Here is a 17,899-nt window from a genome sequence, read left to right on the forward strand (position 1 = left end):
AAGAAACCATACCATTGTTCCAGGAGACCAGGGTCTGTGATGTGGTCATTGGGGGATATGTCCCATCTAAGTCTCCTAGGTGCTATACCTTCCTTGGTATATTTTTCCAATGTGGCAATGTCCCACCAGACCCTCAGTTGTTTTTCCATATTCTGTTTTAACTCTTTAAAAGATCCTTCCATGTCTTGCCTTTGTATTATGGTCTCCTGGTCAAAAATTTCCTCTATATTTACTGCTCTGGAGTTCATATACTTAAAAATATCCATTGCTGCTAGGTTGTAGTGACAAAGTCACTCAATAAGTTATAAAGGGGGGTTGTGAGAACCAGCGCTATGGATAAGAACTGACAGGCAGTAAATATATATAAGGTTGCAGCCACCAACCGAACCCCTAAGAAACTTAGGGGCAGGAATATAGTGTGGGGGTGAATAGTTGGAAAACGGCGCTACCTAACGCATGTACAAAGATGCGGGTGAAGAGGAAAAAAGTGCTTAGTGCGTGCAAAGTGACATATAGATAGTTGTATACATAGGTCAACCTTATATATATTTACTGCCTGTCAGTTCTTATCCATAGCGCTGGTTCTCACAACCCCCCTTTATAACTTATTGAGTGACTTTGTCACTACAACCTAGCAGCAATGGATATTTTTAAGTATATGAACTCCAGAGCAGTAAATATAGAGGAAATTTTTGACCAGGAGACCATAATACAAAGGCAAGACATGGAAGGATCTTTTAAAGAGTTAAAACAGAATATGGAAAAACAACTGAGGGTCTGGTGGGACATTGCCACATTGGAAAAATATACCAAGGAAGGTATAGCACCTAGGAGACTTAGATGGGACATATCCCCCAATGACCACATCACAGACCCTGGTCTCCTGGAACAATGGTATGGTTTCTTTAATAGAAGTGAAAAAGAACTGCTGACTTTAATAATCAAGAGGAGGCAATACAAACTCAAAAAGATCGAAAACACGATTATACAAATTAAGGAACAATTGGCACCTTATTCTGAAACCAATGAGTATAAAAATAAAGAAAAAGCGCTGCAAGAAGCTGTACAAAAATATGATAAAACCATACAAGCTAAAAAACAGAAGAAATATAAGAGGGACATTCTAGACTATAGAAACAACACAGTCTATAAATGGCAATCCGATGAATTGTACAATGGTTTAGGCACTAGTGTGGACCCTGTCCACTTAGTATCAAGGGAACCGTCTGAAATTGAGGATGAGGATGATGATACATGGATGGAGGTCACTACTCCTGTGACCCCTATGACTCCCAGAACACCGGGAAATTTGGGAAGACCACCTTATGAACAGACCACTGAACCAAGACCGCCAAGAAATGGCCCACAACCGAATGTACATTATGATAGAACACCTACCCACAATCAATATCGGGTTGATACCTACAATAGGTTTTCCCCTCTCGACTATCACAATGAGGAACAATACGAATACAGAGAACCATTCACCAGAAGGGATTTTTTTCCGAGAGGGAACAGAGGCAGACCCCCAAGAAATTTTGGAGGCCCACAAAGGAATCCAAATTTTTGGGACAACCAGAGGAACAACTGGAGACCACCACCCCCGAGACGCGACCACCCAGGTGGAACACATGGAGGACACAGACCACAGAGGGGACGCAACATGAATTGGAGGGACAACGGAAGGAGACCCTACCAGGGGAGAGACTGGGAACCACCCACAACACAAGGAGGATACCATCCATACAGATCGCAACAGGAGAGAGATGGGGATCCACCCAGAACACAAGGAGGTTACCACCCATACAGGAGGGAACAGAACAACGGGTTCAGGGAACAAGAAAGAAACGCAAACCAAGAGGAAAACGAGGGGGGACAAAGAAAAAGAAGAAGACGTTTTTAGGAAAAGGAATTTTTAATCTCAGCACAGTCACTTTCGATGAGGATGAACTGAAACTCTTGGATCTTGGCCTCAAATATGCGCCTAACAAAAATTTGGACAAATTCGAGGCATACATAGATCTTCAAAAATATATCCGCAAGCTCAACATAAAAAAATTTTTTGCCCTTAAGAAAGAGAAGAATACAAACACGAAAAATGAGGAATTTAAACATACAACCCTTAGAAACAAATCAACATTCAACCCCAAAAACCCCCAGAATGAAAACCTAGAGGTTTTCAAAAGAATGGTAGAACAAGAAATAAGAGATTTAAAGATACGGAACAGGAAAGAGGAGGAAACTTGGAACACCATCAAAAAACTTGAAAAGAGGAAGGGAATTGTGATAAGACCAGCGGATAAAGGAGGAGGTCTGGTTATATTGGATAAAAAGGAATATGAGGAAGAAATGGAAAGGCTCCTCAAGGAAGAAGACACATATAAAAAACTTAAAGGAGATCCAAAGAGAAAATTTGAGAAGGCTTTAGACACATATATAAAGAAAGGGAAGGAAGGGCATATTTTAAACAAAAAGGAGGCCCAATATTTGAAGTTGGAAGCAGCAAGAACCCCGGTTATATATTACCTCCCCAAAATACATAAAAATGAAACAAAGCCACCGGGGCGTCCAATTGTAAGTGCAATAAACTCAGTCCACTCCAGATTAGGGGAATACCTGGATAAATTTATCCAACCACTAGTACCCCAGGGTAAATCATACCTCAGAGACAGCAAACAGCTGTTACATGAATTAAAACATCTCGAGGTAATGGATGATGACATCCTGGTTACAATTGATGTCAATTCTCTGTATACTAACATAATACAAAAAGATGGCTTAGATGCTGTAGAGTGGGCGCTGAGTAATTTTACCGATTTTAAACAGGCACAATTGCACTTTATTTTAGAGGGACTTGAAATGGCGATGGATTCGAATTATTTTTGGTACAAGGGACAATATTTTGTACAAACAAAGGGAGTAGCCATGGGGGCCAGATATGCCCCCAGTGTGGCCAATATTTTTATGCAAAAGTGGGAGGAGGAGCAAGTTTTTAGTGTAGATAGACCTTTTTTAAAGTTTTATCGAAGATATATTGATGATATCATTTTAATATGGCGAGGTACCCCAGAATCATTACAAGTTTTCTTTGATGAGATTAGTGATAACGGATATGGAATTACGTTCACGGGAAACTGGGACCTCAATAAAATCGCTTATCTAGATTTGGAGCTCTTTAAAAAGGATGGTAAGTTACAAAGCAAAACCTTCTTCAAAAAAACAGATAAGAATGGGTACATACCTACACGAAGCTGCCACCACCAACGATGGCTAGGCAATATACCCAAAGGCCAATTACTACGAATTAGGAGGAATTGTAGTGACATACAAGACTTCGACAATCAGGCCGATATACTAATAACCAGATTTTTAGAAAAGGGCTACAAGAAGAAGGAACTTGAACATATTAAACAGTTGGTCAGGAAAATGAAAAGAGAGGACTTAATCACGGAAAATAACAATAGAAAGAAAAACAACGGTAACAGCTTTGAGTATGCATTTATTACAGGCTTCAACAAGCAACATAAAGATATGGAAAAAATTATCAGAAAACACTGGCCTATTCTCAGAGCAGATAAAACTCTCAAGCAATTTTTGCCCACAAGACCATCATTTATCTACCGCCGAGCTCCTACCCTAAGAGATAAAATTGTGCATAATGTAATTAATCCACCCAAAAAGATCCTATTACCCACAGCCATCAATGGTTTCTTCCGATGTCAGAAATGTCTCCCTTGCAGAAACAACAGGAAACAACAGAAAAAAATAAAAAGTTTCAAATCCAATGTCACGGGCACAGAGTATAAAATTAAAGACACCATCACATGTACGAGTACACATGTCACATATGTGGTGGAATGCCCTTGCAAATTACAATATGTCGGAAGAACCACACGACCCCTCTTCGTAAGAATTAGAGAACACATAAAGAACATCAAAAAGGGATTTGAAAAACACACTCTATCAAGACACTTTAAAGAGGTTCATGCACAGAATCCAACAGGAATGATTTTTTATGGAATCGATAAAATAAAAAACGATTGGAGAGGCAGCAACAAGAGAAGAATGGTATCAAAAAATGAAACTAAATGGATTTTCTTAATGCGATCTCTCCGTCCTGAGGGATTAAATGCCGACATTGATTTAAATTGTTTTATCACAGACACATGACTCATTTTTATTCCTTTTGGATTTTACCTCAAGATTTAACCTCCTTTGGTTCTGTTTTCTTACTTTTTGTTTTTACTTCCCCCTTTTTACTGACATTTTATGATATCCTTTATGTGCGATTTTTATATTTTTATATTTCTTGACATATATATTTTTTACATATGTTTTTACATATGTTTTATATATGTATTTTTTAAGCCTGTTCCCACACGCCTTCTTCCTTTTTTCGATACGCATCTCTATTTTTTGGATTTTTTTAGATATTTCTTATGGATTTTACGTCATTTGTGATGCGGATTTTTTTCTAGCCTTCTCATCCAACATCCTCTTTTTAGCCTCCTCATTTAACATCTGGGTAATATTAATATACCATCATTTATGTTGAGGATCTTCACCTATCTGATAAATGACTGTTTAACGCCTCCTAAATGTTTTTAACCTTTTTAGAATTTTTTTGCTTAAACATCAATTCTTCTTACTATCAAGATTACCATCTCTGAAGAGATATGGAAGTCAACGCATCAATTTATTCATTATCTTATTACCTTACATATGAGATCCACTCCTATTTTTATTTTTATTTTTATTTTTATGAAATTTTTTTGACCTTCTCATCCAACATCACTCCACATTTTAAGCTTTCTAAGGAATAACTATTATATTTTCCCCCTTGGGTGGACCTCTGTTGTCACCTCAGAATGTAATTGGACACGTTATTTCCAAACTGGATGTTTTTAACCTCAGTTCATGAGGATTTTTTTAAACTTTTTTCCCACACTTCTTTATAGCCATAAATATTTCACGGGTGTATTTCTTACACATCTTTTTCACTCCACTAATACTATTCATCTATTCTTTTCACCAATGTTTTAATTGGATATACTCACACACTCATATATATATCGACGTTAACACCAAAATTATTATTATTATTTTATTCTTCAATACTATTTCTTGTGGTCAGATTATCACTAATGTTCCTTTGGGACCCTTATGTCTCACAAAACACTTTTTCGATCACCTCTATATTTTTTCCTTATTAAACACATTTAAATAAACGTTTGATGCCCATTTTTAATTTTATTTTCTATTTTTTATTTTCCTCTTCTTGCATACATTATTTTTACGGAATTTTTTTACACATATTCGTTCTTAATAAAAAATTTTTTTTATATCCTTGTATCTCAAAATTGATCCATTAGATGGCAGCATGATCTATTATGATGATCACTATAGCCTAGAGAGACATCCCATAATTAACCTGTACACTCCACCATTTTTTCCATTTCCATACAATCATCCTCAGATGTGTATCAGGGCGAATGATTGGCTGAGGGGATGACTCTGGCTATTTCTGGACAATGAGGTCGACTGACGGGTACCGCTCCCCGTAGACGTCCTATGACGAAACGTACGTAGGGCGGAAACCCACGTCACTTCCGGTCCGCAGCTCGCCGAGGCTTGGAACGCAGGAGCTTCCTTGGCGCAGACTGCCAATATCTGAAGGGATCTGCTGCATCTACCCAAGCGTGAGTCGCTACTATCACATTGTATACCCGATCCACACTTATCACACTGAGTAGCTTCTCTCTTTTCTCCCTTTTGTACCCAGATGGGATCTTTTTGGGTCCGAGGGGACCGTCAGTAGACAGGTTTGAGGATCTCACCTACATCCTGTCTTTTGGCTCATATACCTAACATCTGTGGTCTTAGGGTAAGTGTGACACCTAGTGTTTAAACTGGAGAACTACATCCCAAAAGGTATACAATTAGTATCCTCACTGCTCCTTTGATTTAAGATCGATTTATAACCAATACATTGAGCGTTTTTTTTTACCTAATATTATTTATTCAACAGTATTCATTCTACATTATTCACCTATTTAATTATTGTATTAATTATCACTTACTCAGCAGTACCTATTGGAAATCACTATAGTATTGATTTAATATACATCTTTTAACATACATTTTTACCACACTTCGCTTTCTTTCTTTTATTCATTTATTTATTTATTGTCTTGGCCTAAGTTTTATATATACTGACCTATGTATACAACTATCTATATGTCACTTTGCACGCACTAAGCACTTTTTTCCTCTTCACCCGCATCTTTGTACATGCGTTAGGTAGCGCCGTTTTCCAACTATTCACCCCCACACTTGAAGAAAGATGGGCTGCATAGTCGAGTCGCCAGAAGAAAACCATTACTACACAAATGCCACAAAGTATCCTACTTACAATACACCAAACAGCACAGAGACAGGACTCAAACCTTCTGGCACAAAGTCATTTGGAGTGATGAGACCAAAATTAGGCTTTTTGGCATCAACCATAAATGCTACATTTGGAGAGAAGTCAACAAGGCCTATGATGAAAGATACACCAATCCTACTTTGAAACACGGAGGTGGATCGCTGAGGGTGTGGGGATGTGTGAGCTACAAAAGGCACAGGAAATTTGGTCAGAACTGATGGCAAGATGAATGCAGTATGTGATCAAAAAATACTGGAGGATAATTTGCATTCATCAGCCCAGAAGCTGCGCATGGGGCGTACTTGGATATTCCAACATGACAATGATCCTAAACACAAGGCCAAGTCGACCTGTCATTGGCTACAGCAGAATAAAGTGAAGGTTCTGGAGTGGCCATTTCAGTCTCCTGACCTCAATATCATTGAGCCACGCTGGGGAGATCTCGAAGGTGCAGTTCATGCAAGACATCTTAAGAATTTACAGGAACTGGAGGCTTTTTGCCAGCAAGAATGGGCAGCTTTACCGAGAAGATAAAGAGCCTCATCCACAAATACCACAAAAGACTTCAAGCTGTCATTGATGTTAAAGGGGGCAAAACACGGTATTAACAACTGGGGTATGTAAACTTTTGATCAGGGTCATTTGGGTAGTTTCTGTTGTCATTATGATTTAAAAAGAGTAAACACAGTTCATAATAAATAAATGGCTTCAGCCAAACACTAACCATGAGTGAAAGAAAAGTTTTTGTGTTATCATTCATATTCTCTGAAAAATAGCCAAGAAATCATACATTTTGCCAGGGTAAGTAAACTTATGAGCACAACTGTATATAGCAGCGCGGTGGTGGGTTTTAATTCCAAGCTGACACAGGAGTATGCAGCCCAAGCCCCTTGTTTGTCCTGGGAGCATTCTCACTCAGTGCCCTAGCACCGAGTGTTTTACGGGCAGGCTCCTGATCAGGTGATCCTTGTGACAAACCAATGATGATGATCACATGATCTGGAAGAACACCCAAATGAATGCATATTTTGTTGTAGGTAAAAATGTATTTTTTGGGGCCTGTAAAGCATTGCACCAGCGATCAGTAGATCACTGGTGCCATGCTGGTCTCCAGCAGATCTGCCAGTGTGTCTGCTTCCTCATACTGGCAAGCAGATAAAATCTGATCAGAAGAGAGAATGAACTACTAGTTCTTAAACTACAAGCCAACAGCCGCAAAGGCTGTCTGACGTTATAGTTTTTCCATTCATAAAACATTGTGAATGGATGGTGTGTCCGGGCGGAGCCCTGCATGGCCACGTTGCTTGCAGAATGTGACAGCTAGCAGGGGGGGTCCGAAGACCCCCTGCTAGCTGTCAGAACAGGGGATCGGAGGCCGCTGCATCTGTAACATGTTACATCCTGTATATGGTGTAACATGTAATGAGTTACAAAAGGTGAACTTATTCTTTAAGAACCCCCTATAGGACTGGCTTTCACTGGCTGGAAAGGGTTAAGAAAGAAAACAATTGAGGCTACCAACGCTGACCGCTTCTTTATAAAATACTATAGTTACTTGTCTGTCATGCTTTTCCAATGACTATTATTCAAGTGTCACTAACCTGGTACAAAATTGGCCGATTAGGAGTTTTGACTTCACTTCTGCAAAACCCTATTTGCATCGAACTGACAAATTATCCCTCTGCAAAGCTAAAAAAGTCCCCTTCCATAAAGATTAAACAAAAAAAAAACACTATTTATCGAATTCCCAAGCCTCTAACAGTCATATGCGTGTGAAAGGACTAAAAAACAAACCACAAGCTATTACTCCTAAAGTGGTAGTAAAGGCCTTCTGTAAATTTTCTAGCAATAGGTAAGCCTATAATAATGTTTACCTGTGGGTACAGTAAAAAAAAAAAAAAAAAACAGTGCAGGTTTAGAAGATATTTACTTAAGAAGCGCTGGTGATTTCATTGGTGCATGCGCACTGCACGCTCAATGGAAGTCATTGCGGCTTGGCCAATTAAAAACGACTGCAGCTTGCAAAGCAGGGAAGACCTAGGTGAAGATGGTGACAGCGCACCACTGGAGGGCTTCGTTTTCAGGTAAGTCTTTTATAATGTGCTAGTATGTGATACTAGCACATTCTGCACTTAGCTTGCAGGAAAAAGATATTTTTTTTTGTTTTCTTTTTTGCTGTTTACTACCGCTTTAAGTCGATCATAATTGCCAGCGGTGTGAAGGGGGTTGCCACAGACATTAAATACTTGGCAGTGCAGAGTAGACAAAGGCAATAAATGTTTCTACCACTAGAAAGTAAAGAAACGTTTAGTATAATGCTAATGTACATTGGAATTCTGGGCATTTTAAAACCCCAAGGAAAATTTAAGTTACCCGTAAAGTGGGGTTTCTCCCACACTGCAATGGTTAAATGCGTTTTTTGTCTAGGGTACCATCAAAAAGCAGTTTAACGTGCCTTGTCGCCTCACTTCCACAGACTTTCTCCTTTTTAAAAAGTGTAACTTTAAATTTTACCCAGAGTTCAGCACTAAAACTAGTCTACCATGCATTCACATTGACTTGTATAGAAGGATAAAAGCAAACTGGCCCTAACTAAACTCACAAACTAGCCCTAGAACCCTGGGATTTGCCTGGGAAATGAATACACCAAAGACACAATTGGAAATTTTAAAAAATAGCTGCGTTTTTTTTTTTTTTACAGTTGCCTAGAAAATGTAAGTAGGTTATTTGCTGAAAGGAAATGTTTTCTAAAAGAAACTGAAGAACATTGCCAACTTTACATTTCTCAAATGCTACATGCCTAATTGACTGCCAGGTTGACCAATAAACTGACCCAAAACAATTGGTAGTAAATAGTTTTTTTGAACTTGTACCAACAGGTAAGCCTATAATAAGGCTTATCTGTAGGTACAGTGATCATCTCTTAAACGTGCAGTAAATGGAGATATTCATACTGGATGCAGAAGGTGAAGTCACCAATGCATGTACTCTGAAGGGACAGCTTACCGTGCCATCCCTTCAGAGGTTTGTACCAAAAACTGTGACTCCCATGGCTCAGCCATTTAAAGAATCAGACCCGGCAAACCTGGAAGACAAACCTGAAGGAAGATGGAAGCTCTGTCAGCAGTGACGGCGCACAGCTGGAGGGCTTCATTCTAAGGTAAGCATTTCATAAAGTATGCAATGCTAGCTAGCACCTTATGCCATTGCCTTGCAGGGGATTGATTTTTTTTCTTTTTTCTTTTTTCATGCCAAGATTTACTACTGCTTTAAGAAAATAAAAGAAAATAAGAAATTTATTGGTATGGACCTTTATTCTGGGCCAGTGGCTCAGAGCTTAACCACTTTACCACCGGAGGATTTTGCGGTCTTACGTCCAGGCCACTTTTTGCGATTCGGCACTGTGCGAATTTAACTGACAATTGCGCGGTCGTGCGACGCCGTACCCAAACGAAATTTACGTCCTTTTTTTCTCACAAACAGAGCTTTCTTTTGGTGGTATTTGATCACCTGTGCGATTTTTACTTTTTGCGCTATAAACAAAAAAAGAGCGTAAATTTTGAAAAAAAAAAACAATATTTTTCACATTTTTTTATATGAAATTCCTCCCAAAAAAAAGTAAAAATCTAATTTTTTTAAAATGTTTGGCCAATTTGTTTTCTGCTACCTATGTTTGGTAAAAAAAAAAAAATCACAATAAGCGTATTTTGATTGGTTTGCGCAAAAGTTATTGCGTATACTAAGGGAAAGATTTTTGGCATTTTTGGTGTTTTTTTTTTTTTTAACGAGTAATGGCGGCGATCTGCGATTTTTTTTTGCGGGACTGCGACATTGCGGCGGACAGATCGGACCCTTGACTTACATTTTTGACACTTTTGGGGGTACAAGTGACATTACTACAGTAATCAGTGCTATAAATATGCACTGTTACTGTAAAAATGACACTGGCAGGGAAGGGGTTAATTTTATTGGAGAGGGAGGGGTTAATGTATGCCTGGTGCTTACTAACGTGTGTGGGGGGAGGTGACTGAGTGACACAGGGACAGATCGCAGGTTCAGCTATGCTGAACCCTGCAATCTGTCACTGTCTGTCACTGTCTGTCACTTAGGAGATCCGCCCGCTTTGTTTACACAAGCGGGCGGATCTCCAAACTCGATTCCCCGACGATCGGGGAAGAGCGGCGGTGAACACCGCTGCTCCTCCCCTGGCCCGACTCCCGATGTGACTGAATACAGCGGGAGCGAGCCTCCGGCGGTGCGCATGCGCCGCCCACAAGGGGAGGAGCCCAGCGACGTAGGTCTACGTCGCTGGACGGGAACGAGACACTTTGCCGCAGTAGAGCTCCAGTGAGTGGTCGGCAAGTGGTTAAAGTGTATGCAATCTTTAACAATTAATTTTTCTTGTTTTCTTTCTGCCTGTTAAATATACTATTGGAAAGGTTTTTGTATATCTTTTCAAAAAGGGCAAAAAATTTAATCCTGCCAGAAACCTTGTAAACTCATAACAGTCAGCAAAAAACACAAAAAGTTATCAGACAGAATTATTCCCAGTGGATGCGGCTAGAGCCCTACACTGCCATAGCCACATTAAATCCAGCACTGTGTGTAAGAGCCGACTTGTAGCAAGGTGAATGAATGCAACAACCATCCACACATAAAATACATATTTTTAGGACTTATTTAGCTAGTATAGTATCTAAAATACATTTTCTCCAGAGTTCAGCTTAACAACTTCAATACTGGGCACTTTCACCCTCTTCCTGCCCAGGCCAATTTTCCGCTTTCATCGCTGATGCACTTAGACTGACAATTGCACGGTCATGCAATGCTGTACCAAAATTATATTTTCATCATTTTTTTGAGACAGAGCTTTCTTTTGGTGATATTTAATCCCCACTGAGTTTACTTTTTGCTAAAAAAAAAAAAAAAACGAAAAAAAGACCAAAAATATAAGAAGTTTTTCTTGGTTTGTTAGATAATTTCGTAAATAAGTAATTTTTTTCCTTCACTGATGTGCGCTGATAAGGCTGCATTGATGGGCACTGATGAGGTGGCACGGATAGGTGGCACTGACTTCCATCACTGCTGGGCACTGAAAGGCTTCACTGATAATCAGGGCACCGATGATCACGGCACTGATGATCAGTTCAGATATCCCCTGTGAGAAAATGCCACTGATCAGCTGTCCTCTCCTCACACGCTGTCAGTGTGAGGAGAGGAAAGCTGATAACCAGCATTTCCTTGTTTACATGTGATCAGCTGCGATTGGACACATCTGATCACATGGGTAACGAGTGTCGTCATCGGCTATTTACCGAGATCAGAGATGCGCCCTGTCCCAAGGACACAGCAAACCGCCATTTGCTGCATGCGTGCAAGTGTGGAGAGAGTGGACGTCAGGATTTCGTCCCAGAACGAGAGATCCACCCCGCCACCGTTATTTGTCTATACGGCGGGAGGGAGGTGGTAAAAGGAGAAGTAAAACGGAATTTTTGTAAAATCTTACCGTAAAATTCCTTTCTCTGACTCCTCCGACAGCCACCATGGGTGTTTCTATGCTAAATGCTTTTGTTCTTTTGACTAAGTCTTATGCCTAGCTACTCCTGCAGAGCGGAAGTCAATACCCAATAGTGATGACTTAGAAGAGGCGGCGACTGTCGGAGGACGTAAGAGAAACATGGTTATACCTCTCCTATGAGTCACAAGAGTGCCCTTAGTTCTGCACTCCTGTGATCCAGATACAGCCGAATGTGGGCCAAAAGTCACTTAGCTGGTCTAGGCATTGCAGGAATACGGACAATAATGTCGGGATGTGCCCAGATGCCTGACCAGCAGCTTGCTCAGCCTCTAAGCAATTGCTGGAGGGGCAGAGAACAGAGTGGTGACTATCAATGTAGAGGCAGAAGACGACAAATGATGCATCGTATCACTGCTGATTCCACCTAGGTGAGTATGAATGTCTTTTTTTTTTTTTTAAATCCCGCACTGCTTTCAAGTTTTAGGCCACAAGAGGAGACCGACATCTGCATCACACACAGTAAAAAAAAGTATAAATCCAATGTAATCAATACTCTTGCAATCCTAGCAGTTCTTACCACTGATCCATTAACTATACAATGCACAGATAAAGAATTTTGAAGCTTCCTTTAGGGACAGAATTATTAAAATGAGCTGTATTCACTTCCTTTCTAATATATGTGATCTTTCATTTTAAAGGATATCCACCAGCACAATGCTGAGTCCAGAAGAGCTAATGGGATGCTTGCCAGTAAAACCAGGTCAGATTCCTTTGTCTGCAACAAAAAGAAAATACAGTCAAGCCCATTAGTACTATATTTTAAAATGAATTATGATTTTTCTGCTCTTTATTTCATTAATGGTACTCGATCTTTAGAAATTGATAAGAAGTCTCCTAATCTTTGAAAATCAGACATTCATGGGGTAAGCAGAATAAGTGGTTTCAATTGACCAAAAGGAGATGAAATCAAAAATGCCTCAATAGAATCTAATGGGGGAAATCCAATTGCTTTTGACAAAAAGCTTCTTTTTTTTCTAGCTTGGATCGATTTTCTTTTTCAATAAACTGTATTAAACCTAATGATTTATAGCCCAACTTGTTTGATTGAATACATGTATTTGATCAAACTCATGGGTGGTATATGTTTGATTCGTAGTCAATAGAAAGTGGTTGAAATTGCCTGAAAATTGCCATATACATGGCCGGCTTTACAGTTGTTTAATGCAACCATTGATGCTCAGGAGATACATCACAGCTGCACTTCAGTCTTCTCTTCAGAAATCACAGAATGCTGCAATGATCAAAATAGATGGCCCCACTACAGAAACTAAAAACCAAATATTTATCTCAAAGGGGCTGTAAAAACAAACAGCTGATCTGAGTTTTTACTGCAAACCTACAAAATAATACAGCGGCCGTAAAGATCTGACCACATTTCCACAGCCGTGATGTTTCACCTCAAATTTAACTTATGTCACGTTTGGCAGGTGGCGTGGCCTGCTAAAACCCCCTCAGGAAAGCACTATACTGTGGATAGCTTTTAGAGGTGTATTGAAAACAACTGGACTTGTGAACTAGGCCTTAGTTATACAAAAAGGTGTACATAAAATTGTGGCCTTATTTGCTCCTGGAGAAAGATTTGATTCTTCTTGAGTACAATAGGGCAACATGGTACTAATTAAATAGACCAAAAATCCTCCCCGCACAGCCTCCCTCTCTCTTTGAAGCCTTTCCTCCTAGATTAAACTTCAATGCTTGTAATGCATCTAGGCACGTCAAGCGTTTGGGCTTAAATTAATGTAGTTGACCAAAATAATTTATTCTGGGGTTAGACATGAATTAACACTCAAGCGTGGCCTGTAAAAGCTCCTAAAAGCTTGTAAAAGCTTTAGACACTTTTATAAGTATCAAGCGTTAAAATGCTGCTGGCTTCTAGGGGAGCAAAAAAAAAAAAAAACATCCTGTGTGTATGAGGCCTAATACTGCAACCGATGAACTTCTACTAAAGATTAGGTATTGTGTTTTCTATAACTCGTGTCCCTGTATCCCAGACTACTTCGGTAGGAGTCCCTGGTATAAATATTGGAACCCACAACGGGGAGGAAAGGGGAGAAATTGGACTTTGTGATACCTACAAAGTGTGAAAAAACAAACTAAATATTAAATTACATATTTATTGGGGATATCATTAAAAAAACAAAAAAAAACAACCCATAAAGCCTTGGGGAATAGTATGCTACATAGACAGCATCACAAACTGAAGATAAAAAATATGTTACATCATATCATAACATTTTACGTCACATCAGTGATGAAATGTCATGAAATGTTATATGATGTGACATTTTTTGATCTTCAGTTTGTGATACTGTGTTTGTAGCATACTATTCCCTATGGCTATATGGGGCTATTTTAATGATATTCTCAATAAAATATGTGATTTTATATTTTATTTATTTTTTCACACTTTGAGGGTATCACAAAGTCCCATTTTTCCCCTTTTTCTTTTGTGCGTTCCCATCATTATTGTGTTTTCCAAAATTAGATGCAAGTAAAGCAAAATATTTTTAATAATTTTCCATTCCCTTTTTTCACTTTTGAGAGGAGTCAAAACACTTGAGCACAGCATGATAATAGTGAACATATTTTGACACACTGTAGCAATCCTATTTTTTTTTTCTTTCCAACTAAATCTACTAAACATGTTTCAGTAGGGACATGTGTGGTTTGTCAATATCACTATTTATGCTTCATTTTCCCAAACTTCTAAATTTGGATTCCCATGGCTGTGGTCCTTCAAATGGGTCATCCTCCATCTCCTATTGTGTAAACTTGTTGCATCTAAACTCATACTTTAGAAGCTGAATGCACAGAAAAGTAAACTGATGAAAAGAAAAAGATATGCCTGAAAAGCAAGCATACATTCTCGTACACCAAAACCAAACTCTCCCACCCAATAGAGCAATTGGCTTTGAGAAAGGCATTTGGCACAGCAGAAGATCCATGCCAACACAACTAAACGAGGAGCCTTCCATCACCAATCATTAACCAAGTCCTCAACCCCAGTGTAAATAAAACTAGGACTTTTATATAATTTTATATAAGGTTAGCAGATTTAGTGACATAACCAACTTAATAAACACCATACCAAAGTATATGAACAAATTTTTTCTTACTCCAGTAACTCGCATCACTCCTTCAACTGTGGCGAATATCATGTAGAGGACACCCATTCCAACTACACGATGCATCAACGCTCCCAAGCGTGGCCTGGCCAAAAAAAACAGGTTTGAGATATTAACATACATAACTTGATTACACTACAATAATGACTTTCATATATAAGGCAGGCTCTCGCGCTTGTAAACTGATCCTGCATCAGACAAAAGAACTAATTTAATAATCATACTGCTGCTTAAATATAGATGTGACTAAAAAAATATAGTGAAATATAATAATATTTCACTTATAAACTCACAAATAAACGTGCATATACAATTACCCAACGTATATAATGTGATAACGTGTTTAAAGCAACAAACCAAAAACTTAAGTGTTAACAATATTGAAATTTTCACTGTGATTGTTTAATTGACAAAAAATAAGTCCAAACAATAGACCAGTGAAAGATAATCCAAAAAAAGAAGAAAGGTGAAAAATAGTGATAATATGACGATCCAGTGAAATTCCAGTGCCAACTGAACAGAGACACACCAAAGGGGTCCACCACCTCGGTGCTCCACTCCCCTCAGCCAGAACACTCACCCCCACTTATTGCTCTCCACTCTCATGGCTCGGGCTGATCAAGCTTAATAATTCCACCACGGCACTGGATGCAAGAAATATTGGGTTCCTGGTAACTGACAAGCTACCACTCCGCTTAAAAACGGGAAGCTTCTGTCTTTATGGTTCTATTGAAAGGGAGGCATGTGGGTTATAGATAACCGAGGTCACTTCAGCATTACTTTGCCTCTCCTCAGCAAGGTTGACACCAGGACCCTCTGTTCCCGGCTTCCAGAAGGGGATCCGCATTCCCCACTGGGTGTGGGGAGGTATGCAGTGGACAGATGAAAAAGAGTCCATATCTAGATTGAGGGACGTGCTGACCTGATTTTTCTCACCAGGTCCTGACCAAGAATTACAATGCATAATAATAAAATTTAGGTCTGCCTCGGTCTCTTTCCCAGCCCCTGTCCTTGTGGTTCCCAGAAGAGGGCCTCCACCCTGATATGCTCCCGGGCTTCCTTGGATTACAAATATAAAAAAATTTACAGTATACCACCGATAACTTTTTGCTATACGTGTGGGTGGACCACACACATATATGCTTGTCAAAAGAATTGTGGACCAATACATACCCCCTAAAGAAGGCTTATCTAAAGTTGAAACACGTTGGGGTTTATTGGGGATCCAACATTTCGTTATTTCAATCTGCCTCTAACAGTGTGTGGTATCCATTATTTGTACATCCATGGGATCCCTGGAAGAAGCTGCGTGAGCACGCAGCGTAACGCGTAGGAAAAGCCAAACCGGAAGTGACGTATCGGCAAAGAATTGTTTGTTATGCTTTGAACAAGACGGAATACAATGTGAGTGTTACTCCTATTTATTTAATAAAATATACGGGACGTACTTCACTATTTTTGGCCCGCTTTGATTTTCTGGAGATACAAAGGACCGCAAATATCCCCTGGTGTATAGCTGCATATATAAGGGAGAAAAAAATCGATAATTCATTATGGTACCTATATGCCAATAAGGAGGAAGGAGTAGTACGCTGAGGCATACAACTTGAGGCTTGTTTTAAAGAGCATTGAGGTGAGCGCTTAGGACACCTAGTGGGCACCGCACAAAAGAGCACCTGCATGTGAAATTTGGATAAGAAGATTTTGCTGATCACGACATATTAATATATTTATCTAAAGGACACTTCAGCACTTTATATTGAAACCACTTATTTAAGAGCACAAAAATAATTTTATTAGATGGTCACTTAAGAAGTTTATATACAATTTTTGTCACTTTATACTGTATATGTATTGTTGTTTTAACCACTTGCCTACAGTGCACTTTCACCCCCTTCCTGCCCAGACCGATTTTCAGCATTCAGCGCTCTCACACTTTGACTGAGAATTACTCAGTCATGCAACACTGTACCCATACAAAAATTGTGTCCTTTTTTTCACACAAATAGAGCTTTCTTTTGATGGTATTTGATCAATACTGGGTTTTTTATTTTTTGTGCTATAAATAAAAAAAGACTGAAAATATTGTGAAAAAACGCATTTTTCTTTGTTTCTGTCATAAAATTTTGCAAATTAGTAATTTTTCTTCACAAATTTTGGCCAAAATTTATACTGCTACTTATCTTTGGTAAAAATAACCCAAGTAAGTGTATATTATTTGGTCTTTGTGAAAGTTATAGAGTCCACAAGCTATGGTGCGAATCATTGAAAATTGATCACACTTGATCACACCTGATGTACTGAAGGCCTATCTCATTTCTTGAGACACTAAAAAGTCAGAAAAGTACAAATACCCCCCAAATGACCCCTTTTTGGAAAGTAGACATTCCAAGGTATTTAATAAGGGGCATGGTGAGTTTTTTGAAGTTGTAATTTTTTCCCACAATGCTTTGCAAAATGAAGATTTTTTTTTTTACAAATTGCTGTATTAACAGGTTATTTCTCTCACACAGCACATGTATACTTGCAACTACACTCCTGAGTATGGCGATACCACATGTGTGAGACTTTTTCACAGCCTGGCCACATACAGAGGCCTAACATCCAAGTAGCCCCGTCCGGCATTCTAGGAGCACAAATTACACATATAATTTCCTGACAACCTATCGCACTTTTGAAGGCCCTGGAGCACCAGGACAATGGAAACCCCCATAAAATGACCCCATTTTAGAAAGCAAACAGCCCAACGTATAATTTTTGAGGCATAAT

The 17,899-nt window shown here is 39.1% G+C and overlaps 1 protein-coding gene across 1 annotated transcript in view; it reads right to left on the reverse strand.

Moving 5' to 3' along the window:
• The window catches only part of TMEM87B (transmembrane protein 87B), a 206,756-nt gene that overhangs the window by 62,527 nt on the left and 126,330 nt on the right, over window positions 1-17,899 (reverse strand). Inside the window, exons 10-11 of the mRNA XM_082250961.1 lie at window positions 15,122-15,215; window positions 12,645-12,720 (exon numbers count right to left, since the gene is read on the reverse strand). Coding sequence (XP_082107087.1) covers window positions 12,645-12,720; window positions 15,122-15,215 — 170 coding nt within the window. The remainder of the gene's footprint in view (window positions 1-12,644; window positions 12,721-15,121; window positions 15,216-17,899) is intronic.

Source organism: Pelophylax lessonae, assembly GCF_965119305.1.
Source record: "Pelophylax lessonae genome assembly, chromosome: 3".
NCBI lineage: Eukaryota > Metazoa > Chordata > Amphibia > Anura > Ranidae > Pelophylax > Pelophylax lessonae.